We start from the raw sequence: 24,600 nt of genomic DNA on the forward strand, positions 1-24,600 counted from the left end.
AGTGGCTGGTCCATCAACGGTGAGAGCAGATCGAATAAGTCTGGAAATAATCCACGCCGCCGACAGATAACCTCCGTAAACAGCCACTGTGTGCAATGCCGTCGAATCGCGTATCCAACCAGTGATGGCGGCGGTGTTGGTACTTGCAACGAAGAGTATGACAAGAAGCACGTCTAGCCGACTTCCCAGAAATATGAAGTACGAGGAAGCAACCAGAAAAGACAGAATCGTCAAGGCATCGCTGCGCAAGAACCGGTCGAGAAAGTCAATCATGATCGCCGGAGACACCCATGGTGAGCCGTTCGATATGCCGTCCATGCCAACCGGGCGATGGCCGCCTCAAGGAGGGCTGGCCACGCTCCCAGCGGGGAGCAGAACGAGGGCGCAGCAGAGGAGAGGGGAGACGGCGAGCGGAGGTCTGAAATAGCAAGTGAGAAGCCCCCTCACATGAAGTCATCAAATGTGCCATCAAGGTTGTTCACGTTTCGAGGCTGCGAGGAACTGGCACGGCATCCAGCCGTCTCATTAGTCATTCGGGCTGACGCGACACAATGGAACGGTCCCCTTGTCAAGGCAGGTACGCTAGACGGCGCGCACCTGCAACTGCGTCATGGACTGAGCCGACGACAAGCTACAGCGCCGATTGGCCAAGAATTGAATGCTGTGTTAGGTAAGCCGGCCGAAGTGGGTAAACCCTGGCTTGCTTGCACTGGCCGGCATTGCACTGGGCGGGCGTTTTCAGCCCAGGTCTAGCACATTCTACCACCCCTTGTGTGTGGCACGGGCTCTCCGACAGCCAGGCCAGGCATTGTGAGAACCCCACGAAGGCTTTTATCTCCGTCCGCCGGTTGAGTCAAGTTTCCACCTTTGATACCATCATCCTCTCCATATATCTGTCCATTCTCTGGCCCCATCGTCAACCACATCACAACAAGAATCTCTCCCAGGACCGCATTTCGGATTGCCACAGACACATACCCCTTTGCGCCCGCCGCGTAGCATCCACGAGACGAGCGAAGATCTCTCGACGACACGTACGCCTTACACGAGCAAATACACCGCTCCCCACACGACCCCGCCACCGACAACTACCATCACAATGGCCGACTGGGACAACGTCACCAAGATTGGCAGCAAGGTCCGCGGACCCGGTGCTGCCCAGCGCGAAACCGTCATCCGCGGCAAGTCTGCCCTGAACGCCGCGCAGCGCAGTGGCGGTGTCATCGGCACGGAGAAGAAGTACTCCACAGCAAACGCTGTACGTTTCCATTACGCGACAACACCTGTTGGGTCATGAAAGGCCTCGGTTGCTAACGTGCCATCACAAAGGCCTCAAGTGGAACTGAGGGCCAGCGCCTCACAAAGGTCGACCGCTCCGACGACATCATCAAGCCCAACACTGTCGGCAAGCTCGTCGGCGACGCCATCTCCGCCGCCCGCCAAAAGATGGAGCCCAAGATGACGCAAAAGGATCTCGCCACCCGCTGCAACACCACCCAGGGTGTCGTCGCCGACTTTGAACGCGGCTCGGCTACTCCTGACCAGAAGGTGCTCGGCGCTATGGAGCGTGTCCTCAACGTCAAGCTGCGCGGTGCCGACATTGGCGCCCCTAAGTTCCCCAACAAGAAGTGATTCGACCATCAACCAACTTCCGGAGACGGCGGCTTCCGGCAAATACTGTCTAAACACAACTACCTCTCGAAAAGTGATTCATACCGCCGAGCCAAGGATAGCGATGGGTCAGGTTGGATTGGCACTTGTCTTCTGTGTGATGCTGAAAAGGACACCAACAATGATGAGGACGGGACGCAGGAAAGCCATAGACGATGGGGTATAGATCTTCCACATACGTGCCGAAAGAAATCAGAATGTTATCTTTTGGGAAACTGCGCGCAGCTGTCACGCCGGCCAAGTTCAAACATGAATCAGGTGACGGACCGCGAGGTGAACGGGCCGCACGAGGTCGAGTGCATAGCCCGGTATGCCAAACTGACACTCAATGGGCTTCGACTGACCACCAGATACTGCCAGCTGCGCGCTGTGCGCCGCCGCGAGGCTCCTATGTTCAGAACCACGCTCGACCCTACGCAAACCGTCACATCACACCTGCATCCTACTCTTCCCACCGGCATCCCGAAGTCGGTCTTCGCATCTCCTGCCATGCATTAGGAACATCCCGCGAGTCTCCTGATGGAACAACCCCTTGGTGTTGAGGAAGCCGCACACGACAACACGAAAGCCACCACTGTCGATCCTTCAGCCGGTTGCAAAGACCAGGAACGAGCTCAGCGGAGTGCCGAGGCTTCTCCAAGAGCCACCCAATCTGAGTCGGCGGTCAAGTCTCACCCCAAAGGAGGCGCCTCGCCTCAAGCTACCCACCCTCAACAACTTCCCGTCAGCGAAGGCGGCCGCTCCGTCAAGTCTATCGTCGCCTGGCTGGAGTCCTCCGGCCCATCGCCCTCGCCGACCAAGAGCTTCTCGTCGCCAAAGAGGGCCACTACCACCAGCAGCAGCCCCAAAGCCGGCTTCAAGGCGAGCCGATCTCTAAGTGCCTTTTCCCAGGCCCAACTTTCCCGCGTGTCATCATATAACGTCCGCACTGCCCCGGACGTGGAGGACTACGAGCTGTCGTACCTCAAATACAAGGAGTACTTTACTGAGAAGCCACTGGGGCGGTGCCTCGACGGCGTGACTGAGGACTTGTCAAAGATGTCTCTCGAAGACATGTTGGAGAACGCGGAGAAGAGCGCGCACTCTGAGCCGACTCTTGTTCGTGTACACGGAATCGTGGATGAGGCCACAATCGCCGAAGAAACAGCCGCCAACGACGATGTCATCGTGGAGAAACCCACCGGTGAACAGCTCTCACGCGGTTTGGGTGCGACACTGCCAGACGACAACGAACGCGAACGCCCTGCAGAAGCAAACGCCGAGCCCACCGGCGAGACCGCCCCCGCCGATGCCCCAGCCAAGAGTACAGAAGCACCCGGCATATGCGATGCCGCGATCCAGGATGCGGAGCCGACAACTGACGCCGAACTAGAAGTAGCCGCGGCTTTGGAAGACAAAGATACCTTCATGGAGCGAAACCCCGAGGAGGTAAAGGCCTTTTGGGCGGGTGTCCGCTCATTCGTCGCCATCTCTGACGACGATCTCGACTCCGACGACACCGAAAAGAAGAGGAAGAAACACGCCCGGCGGTACAGGAAGGATATTCCAGCTGCCGGCACGAGGTTCGTCCAACCGCGACAGCCACCCCAGCCCCCAGAACACTCCGCTCCGAAGTCGGAACTAACTAGGTCTCCCTCTCTCCAGCCCCGGCTCAGTCTCGCTGGCGTCGACGGCCCATCCAGCCCGCCTATATGGCCCCAGCGGCGACAGCTTCACCCTCTCTATGAGTCCATAGAGGAGCGCGATGACCTGGTGCCGCCGCTCAAGTTCCGCTCCACGCTGCGGTGGGGTGATGACGCCGATGGCGATGGCGAGGTGCCGCTGCCGCCCCTGTCGGCGTCATCCAAGGCGGCACGGAGGATTGCGAGTGCGCCAGCATCACTGGCGGAAGCGTACATGCGCGACGAAATCAGACCTAAGCAAAATTGGGGATGGATTTAGCTCGCGAGTGCTCCTGATATCCGTGATGGATGGTGGAAGAGCGAAGCTATAGGTCCCGCGTAATGTTTTGTAGAGAGGAGGCGGTGGGGCTTGCACAGATCGGAGGGTGATAGATTTGCTATCAAATGCATCTTGCTTGCCACAGGACAGGGGCAATTAATTGAGCAGTCACTTGAGTCTCTTTGAGCCTTGAATCGTCATGCGCCTATCATTATGCTCGTATCGAGGACGGGATTTCCCGGTATCTATGAGGCCACCTTGGCGCTGTACTTTGCCGCCGCCTTGTCAAACAATTCGCTCTTCTCCGCCAGATCGGCCAGGAATTGGTGGTTGGGCTCCGCCTTCTGCAGTGTCCTATACACGCATTAGCGGGGTTCCTCAATAGCAAAACTGGAGGACGCACTCGTGCAGTTCCGTAGCGTCGTTGCCAGACACAACCTTGAGCACCAAGAGATTGGCAATCGCCTCGACGTATCCCGGCTCCTTTTGCAGCGCCTGCTCAAGGGCGGTCTGCGCCTCCTCTAGCCGCCCGAGGTGCAGTTCGCACACGGCCTGTGAGACCAGACTCCGTATCGACGCGGTCGATGGCGCCTGCGCGAGCTCCTCGTAGACGTAGAATGCTTGCTGGTACTTTTCACCGCCCTAATAATTCGTCGTCAGTGCGGATCAATACACCCAGGGAGGCATGGGCTGCGCACCACTCTCAGTCCGACCCACGACTCTGCCAAGTTGACGAGCAGGCTGTCTTGCGCCCATCTCCGTGCCGCGGCGACTTCCTTGACGGCGAGGTCGGTTCGGTTCTGCTGCAGTTGGATCTGCACAATCAGGGCGACGGCTTCCACTGTCGCGCGGGGTCAGTACTTCGTGGTCAGGCGGCAATGTGGTTCCTAACGTCGAGCTTACAGCTTGCCTGATGTTGCGACAGCAGCGCCAGAGCCTCGTCCGAATTGCCTGACGCCTGGAGCACCGTCCCGCCAATGATCTGGACCGTGACATTGTCGGCGGCGGATTGCGCAAGCTTCTGGATCGTCGCGACCGCGGCGTCGGTCTTGCCAAGCGTGTACTGCGCAAAGGCCCCGAGGGCTTCGAGGTCGGGCACCGACTCGCCTTTCACGTCGGCGAGAACATCCTCGGCCTGGCCAAGGGCGATGCGAGCTCGGAGCTGCAGAACGCGCGCGGGAAGGGCGTTCTCAGGGGAGAAGGAGGACGTGTCGAAGTCAACAACCTCTTGGTACTGGCCCTGGTGGAAGTGATTGTGGATGTTGATGAGCTCGCCCTCGGCGGAAAAGGGGTCCATGTTGGGCGGTGTGGTCACGACGGCAGGTGTCGTCGTAAAGTGTCCTGTAGGCGGGAGTTGGTGACACCTGGTCGTGATGGTGGGGTCCGCGTCCAAACAGGGGGCAGCCGGAGCTGCGCTGTTGCGCTCCCTTGAAGTGGTGGTTCCAGAAGCTTGGTTTAGCCGAGGATAAACCAGTGCGCCAACTTGGGTTGCCAATGCGCACAACGACTAACACCAGCGTGACTTGACGAAGTGACCAATATGGGACACGAAGGTCAGGCCAAACAAAATAATGAAATCTATTCAGAGTAGCCTCTTCTAATTGGCGATCTTGGTCTTCATCGCGGATATAAAACAACAGTCTTTGAGGCACTCCTTGGACGGGGATTGATGCTCCATGCGTATCGGAAGTACAGTATATGCGAACCCCATACGACTACTTGTTGATACAGGCCAGAAATCGGAGAGCCATCGTTAAAGTTAACGGGCAACCCCAAGTTCGGTGAATTTTGCGTTTAACGCGTCTTTGCGCTCTCGTACTTCGCGTCTGTAGGCCTCGACGCCTTCTTGACTCTTTGGTCAACGTCTTGCTCATCAAGGCAGGCCCACTACATATGCACAACGTGCACAACTGGATCCGACCCATTATGTCAGCAAGTTTCGCTAGTCACAGCCCTGGAATCGCCGCAGCGGACGGCTCAGCCCCACCGTCACCCACCTTGCCCAATCACGATTGGCTTTTACCCTAGTCTCCCACAAAGCGAGAAATCACCAAAACCTCCCAAATTTCGCTCCATCTTGGGAACTTTGCATCACCAAACACCAAGTAACGACACCGCACAACGTCGTCAAGATGGTATGTCCCGCCGCGAACCCCAATCCCGTCCGATGTGTCCAAACCTACAGGGCGAATACGCTTCTCGAAGCGCACGATCGGTCGCCAGCACGCGATGACAGTCTTCGACGATTTTTCGATTCGCACTGCGAGCGGGGAGTGGCGCGCATCCGAGCGAACATGACGACCGCCGCGGCATGAATTGGAGGAAGCTCCGGATGAACATTCGATTTCGAACTACGATCCGACCACATTCACACATCGAAGACTGTCTCGTGCAAATGGCGACCGACTGCGACTTCGAGAGCCATCGACCCGCGTCACCATCTCGCAAACAGCTGCTGACCTGCCGGCACAGGTCAACATTCCCAAGACCCGCAACACCTACTGCAAGGGCAAGGAGTGCCGCAAGCACACCCAGCACAAGGTGACGCAGTACAAGGCTGGCAAGGCCTCCCTGTTCGCCCAGGGTAAGCGTCGTTACGACCGGAAGCAGTCGGGTTATGGTGGTCAGACCAAGCCCGTCTTCCACAAGAAGGCCAAGACGACCAAGAAGGTCGTCCTGCGGTTGGAGTGCGTCAAGTGCAAGACCAAGTGCCAGCTGGCGTTGAAGCGATGCAAGCACTTTGAGCTGGGGTATGTCAATCCGGGTCTCCTCCGGCTCGCGCAATCAGGCGGCATGCTAACGAGGCGGCGTACAGTGGCGACAAGAAGACGAAGGGTGCGGCTCTGGTGTTCTAAGTGCATTGTTTTTGGGTCACTCCATTTCTCGTGCTTCTCCTCGCGGCATTTGGGCATCATGGACACTGGCGAAGGGGGATACCAAGTCCTCGATTGGGGATGGGTTCATAGGGAATGAATAAAACGGTTCTCTGTGGTCACGCAATACGACGAGTACGCGTGCGGCGACTTGACAACTCGACCCGCAGTCAGTGCGGCCACCCAGGCGAAAAGGTCACTTTTGGAGAGGCAGAGGGCGAGCACTCTGGACGGTGAATGTGAAACTGGGTTAGTGCAGCTGGTCGAAATGAAAACATCGCTGAGATGCGGCTCGGTTACGCATGGGCATACTGTGTCTATTCAAAGCCCAGTGGACTATATCAGCCCGTCTAGAATCCTTCGCCCATCATAATGGTTCTACCACCCCCATACCACAGGGTGCCGTTGCGGGCGTCCAGCCCCTTCTCCTGTCCGACCACCCATTCCCCGATGAAGTCGGCATTCGGCTTGTCCCAAGTCTCCTTCTTGAGCCAGTCATTTATCTCATCGATGGCCTTGATCCAGCTGGCCCTCTTTTCCGGCGTGTCATGATCATCCCCGTCCAGGTACCGCCCCAGCGTGATGTGCGCGCTTGGGACCTGGTACCGCGACCCAACCTCGAGCCCCGCTTCGCACACCTTGTCGAAGATGTCTCGTCGCAGATGGTGATAGGTGTAGTCGTCGCCCGAGGCGACGCCATCTTGCGGGTCAGGCTGCGTCGCGGCAGGCGAGACGGCCGGCTCACCCGACGCCGGCAGGAAAGAGAGGGCGAAGGCGGAGAGATCATAGGAGATCATGGGCTTGACCAGGCGCGCGCGGTGGGCGTGCGTGTAAGACGTGATGGATGGAAGCGCCGGCCGCAGGACAGACACGAGCGATGCAATCTCCTCAGGCGTCTTGGAGAAGGTTATCTCAAGCGTAGTGAGGTGCATACGATACGTCGGCATCAACCATACGCCTGGCCATTGTAAGTCGTGGTCCGTCTGCAGGTGTAGATACGTAGGATTTGGAGTGCCTTACCTGGAGCGGCCGCCTTGAGCATGCCCTGTAGCTTCTCGGCCAACTGAATTACATGAATCGGCGGCCGTGCCCACAGGACGAGACAATTCCTCTCATCTCGGAAGCCGGGCTCGACATGCGGCCTCTCCAACCTCAGCAGGTGCTGGTCAATAATGAGACCAGTGAAGTCGGGGGACAGAAACTTGTCCTTTTGCTGAGCGTTGCGCTTAGTGCGATGGACTGCATATAGCTGCTGGATCTCTTCCTGCATCATCGGTCATTAGGTTGTCTCGTTGGGCTAATTATGCGCTTGGCGTACATGGCTGTCGTGGCAGGCGTCGATGAACGCCGCATACGGGTTTTCCCCGGGCTTGAGCGCGATGCCAGAGAGGTCTTCCAGCTTATTCTGCGCATCCGTCGCGGACACCTTGTCAGCCATAGTGACTGCGGTCCCCATGATTTGTATGGCGGGAGAGGACGAGGCTATCGTCAAACAATCAATCCTATTTCAAGACTCAGGGGTCGGGAAGAAACCAATGGCGCCTTTGTCTTGACAGGCGACGTCGCAGATGACTAATCTGGATATCATTTTGGTATCAGGCTATATTTGTACGACGATGGGGGTCAAACTCCGTCAGTCGGAGTTGAACATTGAACTGTGGATTATAATTAGATAGTTAACGTGGCTTCCAAACGTGGTCAAGGTCTCAGCACTGTGCTGCGATATCGTGGTGTCAATGGAGTTTGCGGCCTGTGTAAGAGACAAGTCATCTTAGTGGAGTTATTGCATGCACACTCAGCTCAACCTCGCTCACCAGACCAAGTCGAATACAGCAGCAAATTCTAAGCTGACGCTGGTTCTATCTCAATTTGACATAAAATATGGGAAAATCGCCTTTATGATTTTATAGCTTTTCCCTCCTTCCCTTTGGTATCCTGACATCAATCCGAGGTTCGCTCCCGTCCTCCGACACAAACTCCACCAGCTGGCAGTCCTCGTCGGGCACGCCACTCATCGACTGTGACACCACGAAATCCAGCGTCGTGCCCTCCTCCCCAAGAACCACCATGGGCGCATGCCATGTGCCTGCGCCATACGTGACGGCCTGGGCGTTGGTCGCCACGAATGCCACCATGCCGCTCAAATCTGGCAAGCCTCTCCCGGGTAGGTCGTGGCCGGCTTGGGGCACGGGCAGGCCCTCATCGGCCTCGCTGGGCAGCAGGCTGGGGGCGACGACGACGAGGTACGTCTCAGCCGAGGAAGAGACGGGGGCAAAGGTCTGGGTGGTGAAGGGGTGGCGCTCCAGCACCTTGACGGCGAAGAGGTCCTCCGGGGCGCTCTCGGTGCTGTCGGGCGCCGGGGCCAGCTCCCGGGCGGCGCAGACGAACATGCTGAAGACAGGCTCACCGGGCCCGCCGCTGGGCGCCTGCGCGTACAGGTTGCGCACGCGGCTCACATTGCGGTACTGGATGGCGGAGCCCTGGTTGGCGGAGAAGGCGTTGGCGGGCAGCGAGGCGGCGTGCGCGGCGAAGGCGGATGGGTGCACGTCGGCGCGCGGGTTGGCGATGACGCTGCCAAATGGCGCAAAGGCCTCGTGTGACAGAGGCTGGGCGGTGACCTGTACCCTGCGGCTGCCGATGTTGACGATGACGACCATGATGGCCACTGTGCGAGCACGGCGGGCTGTGGTGTCACAGGTGGACGTGCTGGCGTCTCCTCCTTCTCACTCTTGTCATTTACTTCTCCGCCTGCCTTGGGCTGTCCGGCTGTCACGATTGCGGCAGAGTTTCCGTGGCTTGAGGAGACATGGAGAGCGACAAGGAGACGTCGACGGCGGCTTTATGTCGAGAAGCCGTTGCGCCTCCGACATGACATACAAGGACGTTAGGTCAGGGCCGGCCTTCCGCGGGGGCGGAGCCCTGGCCGGTGCCGGACTCCTCCGGGGGCGGCCGCCTCCGCGCCAGCGTTCTCCAATGGCAGCGGTCCACCTTGGCCTGAAAACGCCGCTGCCGCCGCTGCCTCGCCCCCAGACGACACTTGTTGTTCCCAACCCCGTTTCCTCCAAAGTGTCAGAGATGCACAGTCCATCTTTGGTTGCCACAAGAGGTGCGCATTGGCAACATGCCCAACAGACAACGAGGCGGCATTTGATTCAGCTGAAGCAAGGCACGGGCGCCGTTTTGCGATTTCGTGGCTGCTCCTTCGGCGCCGAGCTCGGCATTTCGGCTGCCGTTTGGGCGAAACCCTGATCGCTTTGAGAGAAGGAGCGATCGGATGAGCGAGCCGGCAGGCCGCAGCAGCTTCGCTCATTGGTGGCGACCCGCGTAAAGACGCGCAGGGCGTCGCCGTTCAGACTGACGTGCTCGTCGTTGCCTCTGATGCTCATCACCCGTCGTGACCGTGACCGTCTTCACACTGTCACACCGTCTGTGCTCTTTCGTTGCGAGCACTATAAAACATCAACAAACCCCTCCCCGCTTTGCCCGCCCGGTTGGCAGCAATTCGGCAAACTCGCTCTTCCCCTCCTCTGTCCTCCCATACCTGAAGCGTAAACTCAACAAGTCAGAACTACAAAAACGGACGACGTGACGCAAAATCCGCCACCAACGTAAAAACGGTCTGCATCTCGGCATAAAGCGACCCCGCCATCGGGCTGAATGAGAGGACATGGCAGCCATGAGCACTACGACAGCGACAGCGACCCCGACGTAGACGCGCTCCTCGAATTCCCGAGCGAGCCAGCGGCCGCAAGTACACGAGGCAATGGCCCGTACCTTGCTGCCGTAGCGGAGAGCGACGACGCTGCCATCCGGGACCCTCCGACTGCCCAGCCATCTCAACAGAAAGATGCCCGCAGCAAAGAACCAGTGGCGTGGAGCGATCTGCCCCGGAAGGACCAGCTGGTCATCATCACGCTGGCTCGTATGAGTGAGCCCCTTGTGCAGACCTCGTTGCAGGCAAGTCTCCCGCAGCTCCTCCTCCTCCGCCCCCTCTCAACAGCAGCCCCATCCATGCCCTCTCAACAACTCGTCTTCCGTGCCCACCCGGAGACAGCTCCATCTGACATGATGCCAGTCGTACATGTTCTACCAACTCAAGTGGTTCGACCCGTCCCTTCCCGATGCGACCATCTCGAGCCAGGCCGGTGTTCTGCACGCTAGTTTCATGGCCGCGCAGTGTCTCACGGCCATGCTTTGGGGCCGCGTGGCCGACTCGCACCGCGCTGGCCGCAAGACGGTCTTGCTGGTAGGCTTACTGGGCACGAGCGTGTCGTGCTTGGGTTTTGGCTTCTCCACCACGTTCTGGCAGGCGCTGGTGTTTCGAACGCTGGGCGGCATGACCAACGGTAACATCGGCGTTATGCGGACCATGTGCGTGCCTATCCATACCTTTCCCCCTTCGCTCAACCACAGCTCGTCGGGAGTTGCAGGGTGAAGGGTCTGGTCTCCGACTGAGCTGGTAGTGAGTTTTATGCTGATGTGACATAGGATCAGCGAGGTAATTCGCGAAAAGAGGTTCCAAGCTCGGGCCTTTCTCCTCCTGCCCATGACCTTCAACATCGGAGTCATCATCGGGCCAATCCTTGGCGGCATCCTCTCCGATCCCGCAGGTAGCTATCCCGATGTCTTCGGCAGAGTACCCTTTTTCGTCAAGTTCCCCTATGCCGCACCCAATATCCTCTCGTCCTTCTTTCTCCTGTGTGCCGCCGCTGCGGTGTGGCTCGGCCTTGAGGAAACACTCGACTCCCTCCGCGATGGCACGCCAGATTTTGGTTCCCGACTGGGCCAGAAGCTCACGAGGATCGTCAAGGGGAGGTTCAAGAGGGAAGGAAGAGGCGGGGAGTATCAGAGACTCCTTTCCGACGATGTTGAGCTCGACGGCGAGGAAGCCGTCGTCAAACCCCCCGTCAAGCGCTACACGCAGCGCCTCGCATTCCGCCGCATCTTCACCCACAACGTCGCCCTGACGCTGTTTGCACAGTTCTTCCTGAACTTCCACGTCGGGACGTTCAACTCTCTGTGGTTCGTGTTTCTGTCAACACCAGTATGGGATCCCGCAACGTCGAGCCACAGCCCCCGGCTGCCCTTTTTCTTCACGGGTGGCATCGGCCTACACCCGCGGTCAGTTGGCATCGCCATGGCCATCCTGGGCGCCATCGGCATCACGATGCAGCTGTTCCTCTATCCACGAATATCGGCGCGCCTGGGCACCCTCAAGTCGTGGCGGTACTTCTTGCTCTGCTTCCCACTTACCTACTTCTTCGTGCCGTACCTGTCCGTCGTCCCCAGCACCACGGCGCCGCCGTCGGCCAAGACCGGCCCGGCCATCTGGTTCGCCATCATCGGACTGCTGTTCATACAGGTGACTGGACGGACGTTTGCGCTCCCCAGCCAGGTCATCCTCGTCAACAACTGCTCTCCGCATCCTAGCGTCCTGGGCACCGTCCACGGCATATCTCAGAGCGTGAGCAGCGCGGCGAGGACTATAGGCCCCATGGTGGGCGGCGTGGTGTATGGCTTCGGGCTCAGCCACGGCATCGTCGGGCTCGTCTTCTGGATGCTCACTTGCGTCGCCGTGTGTGCGTGTCTGGCAAGCAGGCTGGTCAAGGAAGGAGACGGGCATGAGATTTGGCTCGAGGGCGACGAAGAGGAAGAAATGCCCGCCGGGGCACGTGGCTAGACGAGAGGGCGCGTTCACACACGGACAGACCCTCGAGGGACATATTCTTTTTAGAGACATGGACTTTCAGGCCTGGCTTACATGTACACTGACATTAACGCCTAGATTGACCCAAAGACAGACACAGTATAGTACAAGACATATCGCGTGCGCGCTCCCCGCTGTGAAACAATACTCGCTTGCTCCCTCGTTGTCAAACCGTTTCCCGAAGCTTGATTCTGCTTTGCCGAGTGTCACCACCACCACCGTCATCATGCATACTCATGCGAATTCCCGCGGCCGTTGGGCGCTCCCCAGCCCCGGATCGTCGTCGTCCTTGTCGGCGCTCCTCCAGGGCGACGTCGACCTCGCCGGCACGGGCTGCAGGCCAATGTGCTGCGAGGGCGGCTCGTAGCCCGGCGGCGGATCGGAGGGGTTTCCGCTGGACTGGGGCGCCGGGTAGTAGTCCTGGCGCCAGGGGTGCGGCTGGTAGCTCGTGTTGGCGCCGGGCTGGCCGTTGGCGGCGAGCTGCGTGCGCTTCTTCTTGTTGAGGTAGCCGCGGCCGAAGACGAAGAAGAGCATGACGAAGCCGATGAAGATGATGATGCCGGCGAGGATCATGCCGTACTTGTTGTCGAGGGCGAAGGAGAAGCCGCTGGACGAGCCGTGTCAGCGCGCGCGCACCACCCTTGTAGGGGAGAGAACAAATGGGTGGGGAGCACTCACAAGAAGGCATTCAGGATGCCAAAGAAGATGATGATGCGGCCCAGCCAGAGATGGATCCTACCAAACTTGGTGGGGGCCTGCGTCTTGCGGTACTCGGTGTGGTGGAGGAAGCCGAGGACGAACTGGCCGATGATGAAAGCGACGATGATGAAGCCAAGGATCTGGTGATAGTGGCGGAAGCCGCGAGACTGGATTGCGCACACAAAAAGTCAGCAAGGGGTTACGCTATTAGACACCCGCGCGCGCCGAGGATTCTTCTGCAGGAGGGAAGGAGGAGGGGCGCACCCTCTGGTAGTTGAAGCTCGTGACGACGCCCAGAGCGAAGCCCGCAAAGACGCCGAGCATGGCGACGGTCTGGTTGACGGCGTGCCAGCGGGCCCAGCGGCCGAGGCGCAGGAAGGCGACGCCGACGGGGAAGAGGACGACGAGGAAGAGGACCATGAAGGCGCCGTGCAGAGCGGCCTTGACGTCGGCCTTGCCCGTCTTGCGCCAGCCAAAGGTGACGCCCTCGTTCTTGGAGTTTGCGTTGAGGACGGGCAGGTCGGCGCTGCCCTGGGTGTGCTGCATGTCGATGGTGAAGCCGCCGAACTCGCGGTGGAACTTGATGCTGGCGCGCTGGTCGGAGCTTCGGAAGCGCTCACGGGGGCCGACGGCGTAGATGGCGTTGGAGCTCGGGGAGGAGACGTCGATGTAGCCGCTGCCCGAGTCGCGGGCGGGCCAGCTGCGGCAGTGCTCTATGCACTTTGCGTTGAAGTACATGTAGCCGTCGTCGCGGACGCCGGTGCCGTTGAGCACCTCGTAGCGCAGGTCGGGGTAGAACTCGGGCTCGTAGTTGCCGTAGGCGACGCGCGGGGAAAAGGTCACGTTGGTGTCAGAGTCGCGGTAGAGGAGGAGGAAGAGGGCGCCCTTCATGTCGTCGCTGCCGAGGCCGACGCCGCCCCAGGCGTCGTCGAGAGAGACGCGCAGGCTGAAGTAGACGTCGAGGTTGTTGTGCTCGGGGACGGTGAAGGCGAAGGCGACGTCGCCGTCGGGCGAGACAAAGGTCGACTGGCCGGGCGGGTTGTCGGCGTCGTCGGCGGCGCGGGCGACGGCGGGCGCAAGGGCTGCGGAAGGAGAAGAAGCATCAGGGGTCAGCGGACGTATAATACTACCACAGACTCTGTCTATGACGAATGATCATAGGCGCGTCTCTAGGCGTGGGACGGTGCCAGGCAGTACGCCCGCGATGTATCATGATTTGTAGCGACGGCAGGGGAGCTGGGAGGGTCAAAGTCAAAAGGGAAGACGAAGAAGAAACTCACCCGCAACCGCCAGCGCGGCGCCGCGCCAGATTGTCCTGAGCAGCATTGACACTCGACTGTGGGCGTCTCTCTGCGCGCGACGTAGGAAAGGAAGCAGGAGGGAGAGTGGCCACGAGACGCGAAGGGAGGAGTTGGATGTCGACGGCGGCGGCGGCGTTTTGGTGCAAGGAGGAGGCTGAGTGGGAGGTTGTCGACTGCTGAGGTAGAAGCAGTAGTAGAGGGAGGTCCCATCTAATCTGGGGGAGAGGTGTTGGGTCTGGTTTAAGGTATAAGGGGGGGAGGGGCGGCAACTTTAACTCACACCCCCTGTCCCGGGCACGGGAAAGGATGGATGGCGGCCGCTGGTCAGTACCTTGGTACCTGAAAACCAGCTACTAACAAGCTGTGGCAGTGGTACCTACCTACGTGAGGTATCGAAGGTACGTGACACTTTAGCTGGACAAATAGGGCTGTTCGTGGCGTGGCTGCGGGCGGTCATGTTCTCCAGGGCAGTGCGCCCCCTGTGGTGCTTGAGTTTGCCCGCACCCCGCGTGTGGCTGCCCGGAAAGCTGCTGAAGCCCAGGTGACGCCCTCGACGCGGGGACGTCCATGACATCGAAGGGGGAGGGGGACTTCAGGGGAGGTAGGCTGGCTTCTCGATGCTGGCTGGCATGCTGGAGCCGTGGCCATGTCGCGGTGCTGGATCGCAATGACGCAGCGGCCTCCATTCTCCATCCCTCCTCCGTCCTCGCGATGACGGGGGGGGACCCCAGCTGCTAGTGGCAGTGACGCAGGGCGGCACGCGGGTGCCCGTCTACGGAGCTCCTCTGGACACCACCTCAGCTACTTACCTATCTCATCACGATTTGGGTCGTGTTGTTGCCATTGCAGTAGCAGCAGCAGCAGTAGCAGCAGCAGCACAAAGGACCAATAAACAACAAAGCTTTTGGGAGCTTGGGGCCACCGCCAACAACGCGCCCGCCCTCGCTGCACCACTCAATGTAAATGCGCCGTCCGTGATTCGCTAGGGTGGCCCATTGCTTTCGACACCACCAAAACCCCCCCGCGCCGACTTGCATACGTATTTCCCGCCGTGGTGCGTCTTTATGCAGGCAGGCAGGCGCCCCGCTTCCAACTTCGGCACCACTATTATAGCTGCAGCCTTTTATACGATGTGAGTGCCCATATAGAGAGTCCCTGCACCCTGAGATGCTGGCCATGGCTCATGCATGCATGCATGCCCCATGTAAAAAATGATCACGGCGCGCCCGAGAAAATTCGTGTTGCAAGGCGACGGCATAATTTCCCTGCCTACTTACTTCCCCACGTACTTTACGACTGACATCCAAGTACCACGTACGAAGTACGCTGTCGCTCATCATTACCCTCGCATGGAGCGAAGCGTGGCATCAGGCCTTGCCAAGAGATTCTTTATTTCAAAGTCCCGACCCGCAGGCATTGACTTTCATGCTGTCTGCCGGGCGTACCTTGAACGTCTGGCCGGCTCTTATACAGTATATACTATAGATAACCAGAGATGGACGGCAGACCCAACAACCAAACACCAACAGTTCCATACTCCAGAACAACCATGGCTCATATCCATCGCGTAATTCATAGACGCCCGTGGCTTCACGCCAATCCATTCAACACCAGCTGCGCCTTTTGCGCCTCGCCAATATTGACCCAGTCCAGCTAGCAGCGCGCACGTCAGTCAACGAAAAGTCACACGTGAGATCTCGAGGCCCCAAACGCCATCCGTGCAAGAAAGAAAGCAGCAAAAACAGGGTCCTCAAACTCACCAAAATCACATTGGGCTGCGGCCTGCCCTGGCCCTTGCACAGGTCGACCTGCTTCCGGATTGAGTCGAGCGAGTTGGTGCGCGGCGCGTCGAGCTGGTCCGGGAACACAATGTCGCCAATCTTGAAGTTGAGCATGTGGTTCATGATGCCCATGAGCTTCTGGGGGTCGCCCCCGCCGGGCCGGTCGACGGCGCACGTCGGGAACGCCTTGTCCGTGACGCCGTAGGGCGTCTCCCAGAAGTAGTCGAACTCGCTCATCACATAGTCCACCTTGGACGGGTCCGCGTGGTAGTCCATGAAGACGACGAGCCGCGTGCCCGCGCCGATGAGCTCTGCCAGCGTCGGCCACTGGTCCTTGGCCAGGCGCCCCGAGGCCGGCCGGAAGACGTGCTGCCGCAGCCCCGCCGAGTCAAAGGCGGCGTCGAACTTGTCGACGGGGATGGCGTCAATGTTGGTCAGAAGCAGCGTCAGCACCTCGTCCGGGTGCGCGGCGAGCCAGGCGGCCACCTCGCGCAGGTACGCCGTCAGGGGCCCCGCGTCGAGCTCCCAGCAGTACGTGTGGCACAGCTCGATGACGCCGCCCTTGTCCTGCGTCTGCGCCTGGAGGAAGCGCACGCCCAGGTCCAGCTGCCGCGTCACCGACACGTACTGATTGTGCGCGGGCGAGTCGCCGACGAAGGCGCTGTTGTGCGAGCCGATGACCGTCACGTCCGAGTAGCGCCGTCCGCAGAGCTCGCCGTGCCCGTTGCACGCCGTCGTGGCGGCAGCGGTGGTTGTGTTGACGGTGTTAGCGGTGGCGGCGGCGAGGACTTGCGTGGCGGCGAGGGCCTCGAGCCCGAGGAGGCGCGAGAGCTGCATCTTGAAGCCGGCGAGCGTGACCCGCGGGAGGCACGGAGAGGCGACGAGGGACGAGGCCGCCAGGACATGGCGGAGCGGCAGCAGCATCTCCTGCTTTTGTGCGTGTGTGCCGTGTGCGCCTGGCACACCCACACACACATAACACAGACAGACACAGAGAGAGACGTGTCACACGCCACTGGCACGCAGCGCCGCCGCCGCCTCTGCTGCAACCTCAACCCTCACTCTCCCCTGCGGCGGCGGCCGAGCCTAGGTTCGAGCGGGCAGGTCTTCCGGCTGCTGCGTTGCGTCGCGCTGCGTTCTCAGAGTCTCATCGCCAGCGCGCGTGGGTTATCGTCTCGCCCCGTGTACCGTTTTTGGTCTGGTCTCGGCCGGCGAGTTGATTCAAGTGGGTGGTGGGATGGAGAGTGAGGCAGTAACTAGAGCGAGGATGAGGATAGGGATCATCCTGCCTGCAGGGTCCGATAGACGGCCGACTGGCGAGTGGCGGCCCCTCGTACTAACCCACACACCACCCCGCCTGACGTGCCGGCGCGGGGCGCCACCGCGCGTTCCATGTTTGCGTGCGAGCGGCATTGTGGCTGTTGATTGTTGGTGGCTGTTAGAGGGGGGAAGACGGGAGGTGCGAGATCTGGCTGGGGGTCCGAGGCTGCTGTGGCGCGATCTAACCGTCGGGACTTGATCCCTGACAACCTACAAGAATTAATACCCTGACCTCCTGCCCAGTAGGTAAGGACACCAAGTATCCACGGCAAGACCGCTCCTGCCTACAAAGCCGATTCAATCATAGCAACCCTCGCTGAAGCGGGGGAGGGCGGAAACATGAAGGAAGATTAAAATTAAAAACAGACGGTATGGTCCCAGAAGAGAGACAACGTTGCCCGCGGCTGGCCAAGACACGCGGCGGCACGCGAAGAAGCCGGGCCGGACAGAGCCTGCGGCGCGGGGCAGCTCGCAGCACTCCCCTGTCTCGGAGCGAAAGCCGGCGGGCGGGTGGGCGCTCAGACAATTGTTTGATGAGTGAGCGCTGGCTGGGCTGCATCAAGCTGCCAGCTGCCCCCGACTGGCAGACAAGCTGCGGCTCTGCCCACCTTGGGCTGAGTTGCCGGCACCACCTACGAAGTATATTGTACCTAGAATTGGTGGTGTTCCATCTCCAGCAACCTGCTGCTGTCGGGTACCGGCGTACACAGTGGTCAGTGTGAGGGCTCACCAGCCAGCAGATCGCCGGAGCCGGCACTCCTTTCCGCCCCGTCTGTATTCTGGTCGAAACGTGGTACGCATTGCAGTGGTGCCTATCAGACATGACGGTCTCGCTGGCCAACAGGATAACGTGCTAGAGCAAAATGTTGCTCGAATTTAATAGACCCCAGTGCCTCAGATAGCCGGGGAGACTTCCGAGTGACATACAGCATCACGACATCCAAGTTCCTTCAGTAGGTCCCTGTAGGTACTAGTTGGTATCTCACGATCAAAGCTCTTCACCTATAAATAATCATTCATGGCCCCAGAAGCCATCTGAACGGGAGGCTTCAAAGTTCCGACCGACCCAAGCAAGCAACAATAGAGGCCCTGAGCTAATAGCCGACTCCACACTCCGTCCGCCCTGCGGCCCGCCGCTGCCGCAATGGCCCTGCGGTGGCGGCCCTAAATCCAGGCACCACCACGGCGGAACCCACTATTGCCACTCTAACCCATCCATATCTTATCGCGGCGCGCGACACCTTGTCCTTTGCCTGAGCACGTCAAAGCATCACCGCCAGCCAACACAACACTCCATCCACCTACCGCCTTACCTCCTCCCTCCCCTTCCCCTCACCTCCTCCTCGTTGTCGTCAAATGCCGGCGACGCGCCCCCGGCCACCATGTCGCAGTTCCTGTCCATAATAGGCTGGTCCTTTCTTCCAGGCGTGAGTCTAACCCCCCCTCCCGAGCTCAGCACGTCGCCCCGACCTCGACGACAAAGGAAGCCCGCCCGCACAGGACCAACTAACTTGGACTCCCTCAAACAGCTCGCCACATCCTGGATCCAGACCATCTACTACGGCCTCACCATCCGCGCCGGCGACCCCAAGCCTGCCCCCGGCTCACCGCGGCACGCCTCCCACCGCCGCGTCATCCACATCCTCGTCATCGCCGCCTACCTCGCCTACACCATCTACGAGGCCGACTACGAGCTTCGCGCCGCCTCCGACTTCTACGCCGACCTCGGCCTCGCCCCCGGCGCCCCCGACCGCGACGTCAAGACGCGCTTCCGCCGCCTCGCCGCCCTGCACCACCCCGACAAGGCGGGCAGCGGCGGCGGCGACGATGGCGGCGGCAGCACCACGGCCCGCTTCATACATCTCAAGCTCGCTAGCGACACCCTCCTCAACGCCGCCCGCCGCTTCGCCTACGAGCGCTTCGGTCCGGATGTTGTCGATTGGCAAAAGTGCGTCACCGTCCGCGACTTCGTCTCCCGCGGCGTCCTCTCCGGCGTGCTGCCGCACTACGCCGTCGCCGCCGCTACCATCTACGTCCTCGGCCTTCTGGGCTACATGGACTTCGGCAAGTTCTACCGCTGGCTCATCCTTGTCTCCCTCTGCGTCTTCGAGCTCCACGCCGCCACTCGCCCGTCCTTCCCGCGCTTCCTCGCCGTCGTCAACGCCGTCGTCACCCGCCTCAGCCTCCGCCCGCCGTACCTCCCCTTCCAGTTCATCCAGCTCGCCCGCAAGCTCACCATCACTACGTACATTGCGCTCTCCCAGATAGGCCCCCTCCTCGTCGAGCACACCCAGCAGAGGCAGCGCGCCGCCCAGGATGACGAGCGTGCCCTGCAGCAGGCCCTCCAGCGGCTCGAGGGCGTCACCGGCCAGCTCAACGCCGACGCCGGAAGGCTGATGGATATGGAGATTGCGCCTTTCAAGGGCGACCCGGAGGCGGTTGGCAATTTGCAAGGCAAGATGCGCGAGTGGCTCGTGCAAAACACCATCCGCGCGGACCCCATGGTGAGGGATGCCCTGGGCACGTCGTTTCGCAAACGGCGTATCGACGCACCCAGTGGCGCTCGAGGGAACCGATAGACATGCGAGCCATTACACAAGTTCCCGCAAAGGCACATAGCAGGATAGAATAAGCGTTTATAAAAGATCTATTCAAAAGAAACCGGATACGCCTGGAATATGCTGTGCCAAGCTTGGGTCATGGGCAGTGGCCCGCGCCGCTTCGCTCGCGTTTATTACACTCCGTGATTGTGCCCGAAACAGCCGCTTGTTATACATGGTCGTGAAGGCTTTCACAAATGCTCCGCGCATTAAACGATTTGCGGCCGTCATCATAGCCTCTGCGCGCCTCGCGTCTCGATAGGAATGAGACACATGGCGACAAACGCCGACAAGATCAGCACCGCTGATATGTAAATGGGCGTCGTCGCTCCATCGCCCGGGACCGTCGCTGCCAGCACGGGAGCCATCAGGCCCGTCACGCGGTTGAGGAAGCTGGCCACGCCGGTGCCGGCCCCGCGGACAGGGGCAGGGAAGATCTCGGGTGTAAAGGCATAGAGGACACCGTACATTATATTCTGCGCAAAGGCCTCGACGCAGGAAAAGGCGAGCTGGCTGGCAGGCGTGGTGCCCAAAAGAACGAAGAGGAAGAGGAATATGGCGGAGAGGAGGGTGGAAGAGGCAAGTGTTCCTCGTCGACCGAGAAAGGGGGAGGGATGGTCGACGAGATATGCGGCGAGCAAGCTGCCTGGAACACCGAGAACCGAGGCGATGGCGTAGCTGCGGTACGTTTCGGCCGTGATCGGGGCCGTCTCGGACTGCAGCTGGTCCCCCATGGCATCGCCATGGGCGCGGGCAAAGTATTGTGGCAGGAAGGCGTTGAAGAGCGGGTAGCCCATGCCGATGCTCGCCCAGCAAAACCAGACGAGCGTAGTGGCGACTGCGAGTGTCCTTGTCTTAAAGAGCGGCCGGAGGCGATCGCCCGAAATCCCCCTGATCTTCTCTCCGAGAGCGCTCGACGAGATGGTCCGAAGCTGCGGCGCGACATGCGTCCCCTCGACGCCGTCACCACTAGCAACCTCGTCGAGGATATCGCAAGTGAGCCACGTCTTCTTGCCATTTCGATAGGCGATGCCATGGACCACCGCGACAGCCTCCGCCTGCCGGTCCTTGCTGAGGAGGAACTTGGGCGATTCAAGGAGGTGGAAGATGAAGAAGCGCACCACAAACATGGCAAACGTGACGACCCCGATAGTGACGATAAAATACCGCCACCCCTGCTCGACAGGCCGGTTCGCGATGAAGTACCACGCCACCAACGACGATGCAAGCTGCCCCACGGGCCACCACACCGACAGGAGCGTAAGCAGCGCGCTCGAGGCATCCGGCAGGAATTCGAGAAACAGAGCGCCATCGACGGGCAGGCTCCCGCCAACGCCGAAGCCGAGCGCAGCGAAGAAGAAGCAGACTGCGCCCCAACTCTGCGCGAAGGCGGCCGCGATGCCAAAGATGCTCGTGATTAGAAGCGTTGAGTTGAAGGCGATGCGACGGCCGATAAAGTCGGACCCGATGCCCCATATGAAGCTTCCAACCGAGAGGCCGACAAAAAGGGCGCTTGTTGTGTAGCGGACCGTCTTTTCCGAGATGCCAAACTCCGCAGATAGGGATGGAAGACAGAGAGATACGCCCTAATCATGTCGGTCAGTAGAAGTCTGGGCTGTCCAGCAGCCAGTTCATACCTGAAGCCATAGACTAAAGAAAGTCCGTCAGTAAGTGGTTACACAGGGGGCGTGGGGGGAAAACAACACGTACTTGTCTGCAAACCAGCCAAAGCCGCAGAGGACAAACAGCTGCCAGTTGTATTTTCCCATTCCGATATCCTGTATAGCCTTGTTGATGAGTTTCGATTTGACTGCTGCGCGTCAGCGCAGCTCAACCAAACCACATCTCGACAAGCCGAGGCGCGCAGTCAGCCAGCCGCTCAGTCAAGACTTACTCTCATATTCAGTCCATTGACCCTGGCGGCCCTGTCGCATTTCCTGGCGCAGACCCTCGATTGTGTACTCGGCAGCGTCCATCATGAGCATGCCGTGCGCCTCGCTGTCCTCCTCCTTGCCGTGGTCCTCGCAATCGGTGGCATCATGGCGCGGCTCGAACTCTGTGCGTCCTATCCGGGCAGAGTGACTGTGATGGTGCGCCTCTTCAAGAGGGATCAGGACGCCAATGTAATCGTGGACCGACTCGGTTCGGCCCAGACCCAGGCGCCACGAGAGCCTCATGATGTCTGTTCCGTGAGACCTGTGGAATAAGCCAAGAGGATGTCGTTGAGAGCCAATTCATGGAAATGCTTATGAGCCAATGTGGAAGTGAATGCTACGGGCAAATGAAGTATGCCGATCACTGTGGTCTGCGGTTGTAGAACAGGGGCACGAAGTCGTAAAGCTGATGAGGCGAGTCTGGCGCAAACCAATGTGCGAGCCAACGGTGATGGCCGCGTCCGGGTGAAAGAAGGAGAGTACAAGACCAGACGACAAGAAAAACAGAACAGTACGACGTCTTGAACGACGCCAGAACGAGTGTGAGGAAGAGAAGTAGACGAGGACAAGTTGCCGATCGAGGTGATGGCGGCTGAAAGGTGGCAGAAGGACGGCCAAGACCTGCATACCATGGAAGTCACTACGTATTCCCATGCTACAGCCCGAAAGTCCGCTGGGCGTTTGCGACGACCCGACGTCAGTGGGCCAGCGGAGACTTGGCAGGCGCCTCCTCGCGTCGCTGCAGAACCTTGGAAGTAACCTTGGAACAGTGCGGTGCCTTGCCCACCTCAGTGGTCGCCCATCAGCAGTGCAATAGGGCAATGGGGGCTGTCAGGCTTCTAAATCTAGGGGGCGCGCGTCGCCCTGGCCATTCATCGATCCATCCATCCGCATAGTGCCTGCAGTGCTGCCGGTTCAGGAGTCGAGTCCCCAAAAAAAAGCTCCAGTGCGTGCGTATAACGTCTCCACCCATCCACACCTGCCACGCGTGCCCGTACCTGTGCTGCCGTCGGGTCGGGCGTCGAGGTGCCCGCTCTTCAATGGCTGACGTGAGCCCAGCGCTGAAAACGGCCCTCTGCGACCGCCAACCTGCTCTCTGTTTAGGTAGCGATACGAACTACACCAGCCCTTGGAGCTACGTCTACATCCGGCGGCTGCCTCGTCAAGCAAAAAGACCAGCTGCAGCTCCGCGTCGAAGAGTACCTAGCTTCGCCATCCTGGCCGCCAAGCTATGTTCGTGCAAAGTTGTCGCCCGATCCTGTGCTGCCGGCGCCTTCTCAAACAATACCCGGCTGGGTGCGTACGTAATGTGCGCTGCAGGGCGTCCTGGGCGAGAAGTCTCGTGCCATGCCAAGAGTCCGGCCCAACTTCCAGGACATTGCTTAACAGGACTCAGGTCACTGCTCGCTCGCAGTCTAAACCGAGATGTGAATCGTTTCAATTGCAATCTGGCACAAGATGCCACCCTGCTCCGTCCATATGTCCGTTGTGACAGTCTTCCGACTCAGTTATGTCGCGTCTTATCATGTCCTTCGCCCCAACTCAACTAGCTAGGGATTCTGTACGCTCATGTCGAAAGTGCTACACAACAGCACTAAGCTAGTCGCTCAAACGCCCAAACTCCATGAAATGCAGTGATCCGCAGAACCGTCAACGGTCCTTCTTGGCCTTGGTTTTGCGGGCGCGCTTCGCCGTCTTCTTGACAGGCTGGAGAGATTTCTAGTCCTCCTCGTCGCTGGTCGCCTCGATGTTGGCCTTGGACCTCTTGGACTTTTCCTTCTTCGGCTTCACGGTATCCGCGACAACCGCACCGTCGAGACCGGCGACATCTTGGCCCATTGTTCGCAAGACCTCGTTGATAGCGGGAGCTGCCTTGAGCAATGCCGTGTACTGTTCGATCGAGAGGGAGATTCCCTGTTACGGCGGTCAGTTCTGTCTCTTCGTTCCGTGTGGTTGGAGCGCTCGAGCAATGCACACCTTCTTTCCGGGCAGCATCTTGCTGTCTTTTTCGTAGTATTCGCGGATGTTAACCAGACACATGTTCTTGAACTGCGAAATGCCGACCCGGCGCTTGCTCGAGAGCTGCAGCGCGTCAATCACGGCGGCCAAATATGGCAGAGGGACTCTCAGCGGAACAAACAAACCTCCCAGAAGGGGTTTCCTTCGTCGTCCCGGCCGTCAGGCGCGTTGGCCGACACGGCATTCTTGTTCTTCTTGCTGGCCTTGGGCGCCTCGACGGCGTCGCCATCGTCCGAGTTGATGACGAAACTCGCGCTGCGCTTCTTGGACGACATCTTGATGATGCTCGGTCGAATTTCTGCGCGGGCTGCGATATTGTGTGCTGCGAGAAGCCGTGACGCAGCAGAGTGGAGTCGTTGTAGATGGCAACTGCGACTGGAGACGCGTCGCTGGATACCAGTGGGCTGAAGCGTGCCGGCCGGCGAACAGCTGCGACGCCAACTCACGTGATGGCGCTGTAACTCGTCTGGGGCCTGCAAGTGCAACGAACACCGCCTTAGGTTTGCGCTGATGTGTGATCAAGCGGCGGCTGACATGCTGAAGACTGGTACATGTTCAGGACTTGCGCCCACCTGCCAATTGTCCTGTCATTTCTGAATGGCAGCTCTTGACTCGGGACATCTCCTGAGCTGCGAACCATTCATCAGCGTAAATCTCGTGTTGGATGATGAGCAGGCCATTTGATGGGGTCGTGGCGTCGACCGGGGGCGGGTTGACAGGGCACTGCCGCTCCAAAATTAGTGATCTCTCTGGC

At 59.7% G+C, this 24,600-nt stretch overlaps 12 protein-coding genes across 13 annotated transcripts; 5 read left to right on the plus strand and 7 right to left on the minus strand.

Annotated features, from left to right (window-relative positions):
* Nucleotides 1-1,099: 1,099 nt before the first annotated feature.
* MBF1 (multiprotein-bridging factor 1) lies at nucleotides 1,100-1,632 on the plus strand (the record flags this gene model as incomplete). Its single annotated transcript, XM_047988078.1, has 2 exons — nucleotides 1,100-1,258; nucleotides 1,330-1,632. The coding sequence occupies 2 exons, from the start codon at nucleotides 1,100-1,102 to the stop codon at nucleotides 1,630-1,632; spliced, it is 462 nt and encodes a 153-aa protein (XP_047844070.1).
* Nucleotides 1,633-2,190: 558 nt separating this feature from the next.
* JDV02_006662 (uncharacterized protein) lies at nucleotides 2,191-3,406 on the plus strand (the record flags this gene model as incomplete). The annotated part of the gene is made up of 2 exons (XM_047988079.1): nucleotides 2,191-3,233; nucleotides 3,316-3,406. The coding sequence occupies 2 exons, from the start codon at nucleotides 2,191-2,193 to the stop codon at nucleotides 3,404-3,406; spliced, it is 1,134 nt and encodes a 377-aa protein (XP_047844071.1).
* A 323-nt stretch (nucleotides 3,407-3,729) lies between these two features.
* JDV02_006663 (uncharacterized protein) lies at nucleotides 3,730-4,972 on the minus strand. The gene is made up of 4 exons (XM_047988080.1): nucleotides 4,516-4,972; nucleotides 4,311-4,453; nucleotides 4,016-4,254; nucleotides 3,730-3,966 (listed from the first exon to the last, which is right to left on the minus strand). The coding sequence occupies exons 1-4, from the start codon at nucleotides 4,907-4,909 to the stop codon at nucleotides 3,858-3,860; spliced, it is 885 nt and encodes a 294-aa protein (XP_047844072.1). The 5' UTR covers nucleotides 4,910-4,972; the 3' UTR covers nucleotides 3,730-3,857.
* Nucleotides 4,973-5,671: 699 nt separating this feature from the next.
* RPL44 (40s ribosomal protein L44e) lies at nucleotides 5,672-6,888 on the plus strand. The gene is made up of 3 exons (XM_047988081.1): nucleotides 5,672-5,747; nucleotides 6,085-6,362; nucleotides 6,428-6,888. Exons 1-3 carry the CDS (start codon nucleotides 5,745-5,747, stop codon nucleotides 6,465-6,467), a joined length of 321 nt encoding a protein of 106 aa, XP_047844073.1. The 5' UTR covers nucleotides 5,672-5,744; the 3' UTR covers nucleotides 6,468-6,888.
* On the minus strand, nucleotides 6,775-7,982 carry JDV02_006665 (uncharacterized protein). Its single transcript, XM_047988082.1, has 3 exons — nucleotides 7,804-7,982; nucleotides 7,506-7,749; nucleotides 6,775-7,443 (listed from the first exon to the last, which is right to left on the minus strand). Exons 1-3 carry the CDS (start codon nucleotides 7,939-7,941, stop codon nucleotides 6,836-6,838), a joined length of 990 nt encoding a protein of 329 aa, XP_047844074.1. The 5' UTR covers nucleotides 7,942-7,982; the 3' UTR covers nucleotides 6,775-6,835.
* Nucleotides 7,983-8,142: 160 nt separating this feature from the next.
* JDV02_006666 (Ureidoglycolate lyase) lies at nucleotides 8,143-9,347 on the minus strand. The gene has a single exon (XM_047988083.1). The coding sequence runs from the start codon at nucleotides 9,140-9,142 to the stop codon at nucleotides 8,390-8,392; it is 753 nt and encodes a 250-aa protein (XP_047844075.1). The 5' UTR covers nucleotides 9,143-9,347; the 3' UTR covers nucleotides 8,143-8,389.
* A 197-nt stretch (nucleotides 9,348-9,544) lies between these two features.
* Nucleotides 9,545-12,333, plus strand: JDV02_006667 (uncharacterized protein). The gene is made up of 3 exons (XM_047988084.1): nucleotides 9,545-10,442; nucleotides 10,561-10,856; nucleotides 10,974-12,333. The coding sequence occupies exons 1-3, from the start codon at nucleotides 10,143-10,145 to the stop codon at nucleotides 12,163-12,165; spliced, it is 1,788 nt and encodes a 595-aa protein (XP_047844076.1). The 5' UTR covers nucleotides 9,545-10,142; the 3' UTR covers nucleotides 12,166-12,333.
* On the minus strand, nucleotides 12,129-14,418 carry JDV02_006668 (uncharacterized protein). The gene is made up of 4 exons (XM_047988085.1): nucleotides 14,172-14,418; nucleotides 13,156-13,973; nucleotides 12,871-13,058; nucleotides 12,129-12,799 (listed from the first exon to the last, which is right to left on the minus strand). The coding sequence occupies exons 1-4, from the start codon at nucleotides 14,215-14,217 to the stop codon at nucleotides 12,427-12,429; spliced, it is 1,425 nt and encodes a 474-aa protein (XP_047844077.1). The 5' UTR covers nucleotides 14,218-14,418; the 3' UTR covers nucleotides 12,129-12,426.
* A 1,135-nt stretch (nucleotides 14,419-15,553) lies between these two features.
* Nucleotides 15,554-17,465, minus strand: JDV02_006669 (uncharacterized protein). Of its 2 annotated transcripts, XM_047988086.1 has the most exons (2): nucleotides 15,953-17,465; nucleotides 15,554-15,845 (listed from the first exon to the last, which is right to left on the minus strand). In XM_047988086.1, the coding sequence occupies exons 1-2, from the start codon at nucleotides 16,895-16,897 to the stop codon at nucleotides 15,783-15,785; spliced, it is 1,008 nt and encodes a 335-aa protein (XP_047844078.1). In that variant the 5' UTR covers nucleotides 16,898-17,465; the 3' UTR covers nucleotides 15,554-15,782. The 2 variants fall into 2 exon arrangements, with proteins under 2 accessions (XP_047844078.1, XP_047844079.1); XM_047988087.1 differs by having other exon boundaries at nucleotides 15,565-17,454.
* Nucleotides 17,466-18,510: 1,045 nt separating this feature from the next.
* Nucleotides 18,511-19,938, plus strand: JDV02_006670 (uncharacterized protein). The gene has a single exon (XM_047988088.1). The coding sequence runs from the start codon at nucleotides 18,676-18,678 to the stop codon at nucleotides 19,870-19,872; it is 1,197 nt and encodes a 398-aa protein (XP_047844080.1). The 5' UTR covers nucleotides 18,511-18,675; the 3' UTR covers nucleotides 19,873-19,938.
* JDV02_006671 (uncharacterized protein) lies at nucleotides 19,913-22,431 on the minus strand. The gene is made up of 4 exons (XM_047988089.1): nucleotides 21,788-22,431; nucleotides 21,604-21,703; nucleotides 21,531-21,543; nucleotides 19,913-21,479 (listed from the first exon to the last, which is right to left on the minus strand). Exons 1-4 carry the CDS (start codon nucleotides 22,068-22,070, stop codon nucleotides 20,124-20,126), a joined length of 1,752 nt encoding a protein of 583 aa, XP_047844081.1. The 5' UTR covers nucleotides 22,071-22,431; the 3' UTR covers nucleotides 19,913-20,123.
* Nucleotides 22,432-23,546: 1,115 nt separating this feature from the next.
* On the minus strand, nucleotides 23,547-24,121 carry JDV02_006672 (uncharacterized protein; the record flags this gene model as incomplete). The annotated part of the gene is made up of 3 exons (XM_047988090.1): nucleotides 23,547-23,741; nucleotides 23,805-23,909; nucleotides 23,972-24,121. 3 exons carry the CDS (start codon nucleotides 24,119-24,121, stop codon nucleotides 23,547-23,549), a joined length of 450 nt encoding a protein of 149 aa, XP_047844082.1.
* Between the last annotated feature and the right edge of the window lie 479 nt (nucleotides 24,122-24,600).

This window comes from Purpureocillium takamizusanense, chromosome 6 (assembly GCF_022605165.1).
Source record: "Purpureocillium takamizusanense chromosome 6, complete sequence".
In the NCBI taxonomy this organism is placed as follows: Eukaryota; Fungi; Ascomycota; class Sordariomycetes; order Hypocreales; family Ophiocordycipitaceae; genus Purpureocillium; species Purpureocillium takamizusanense.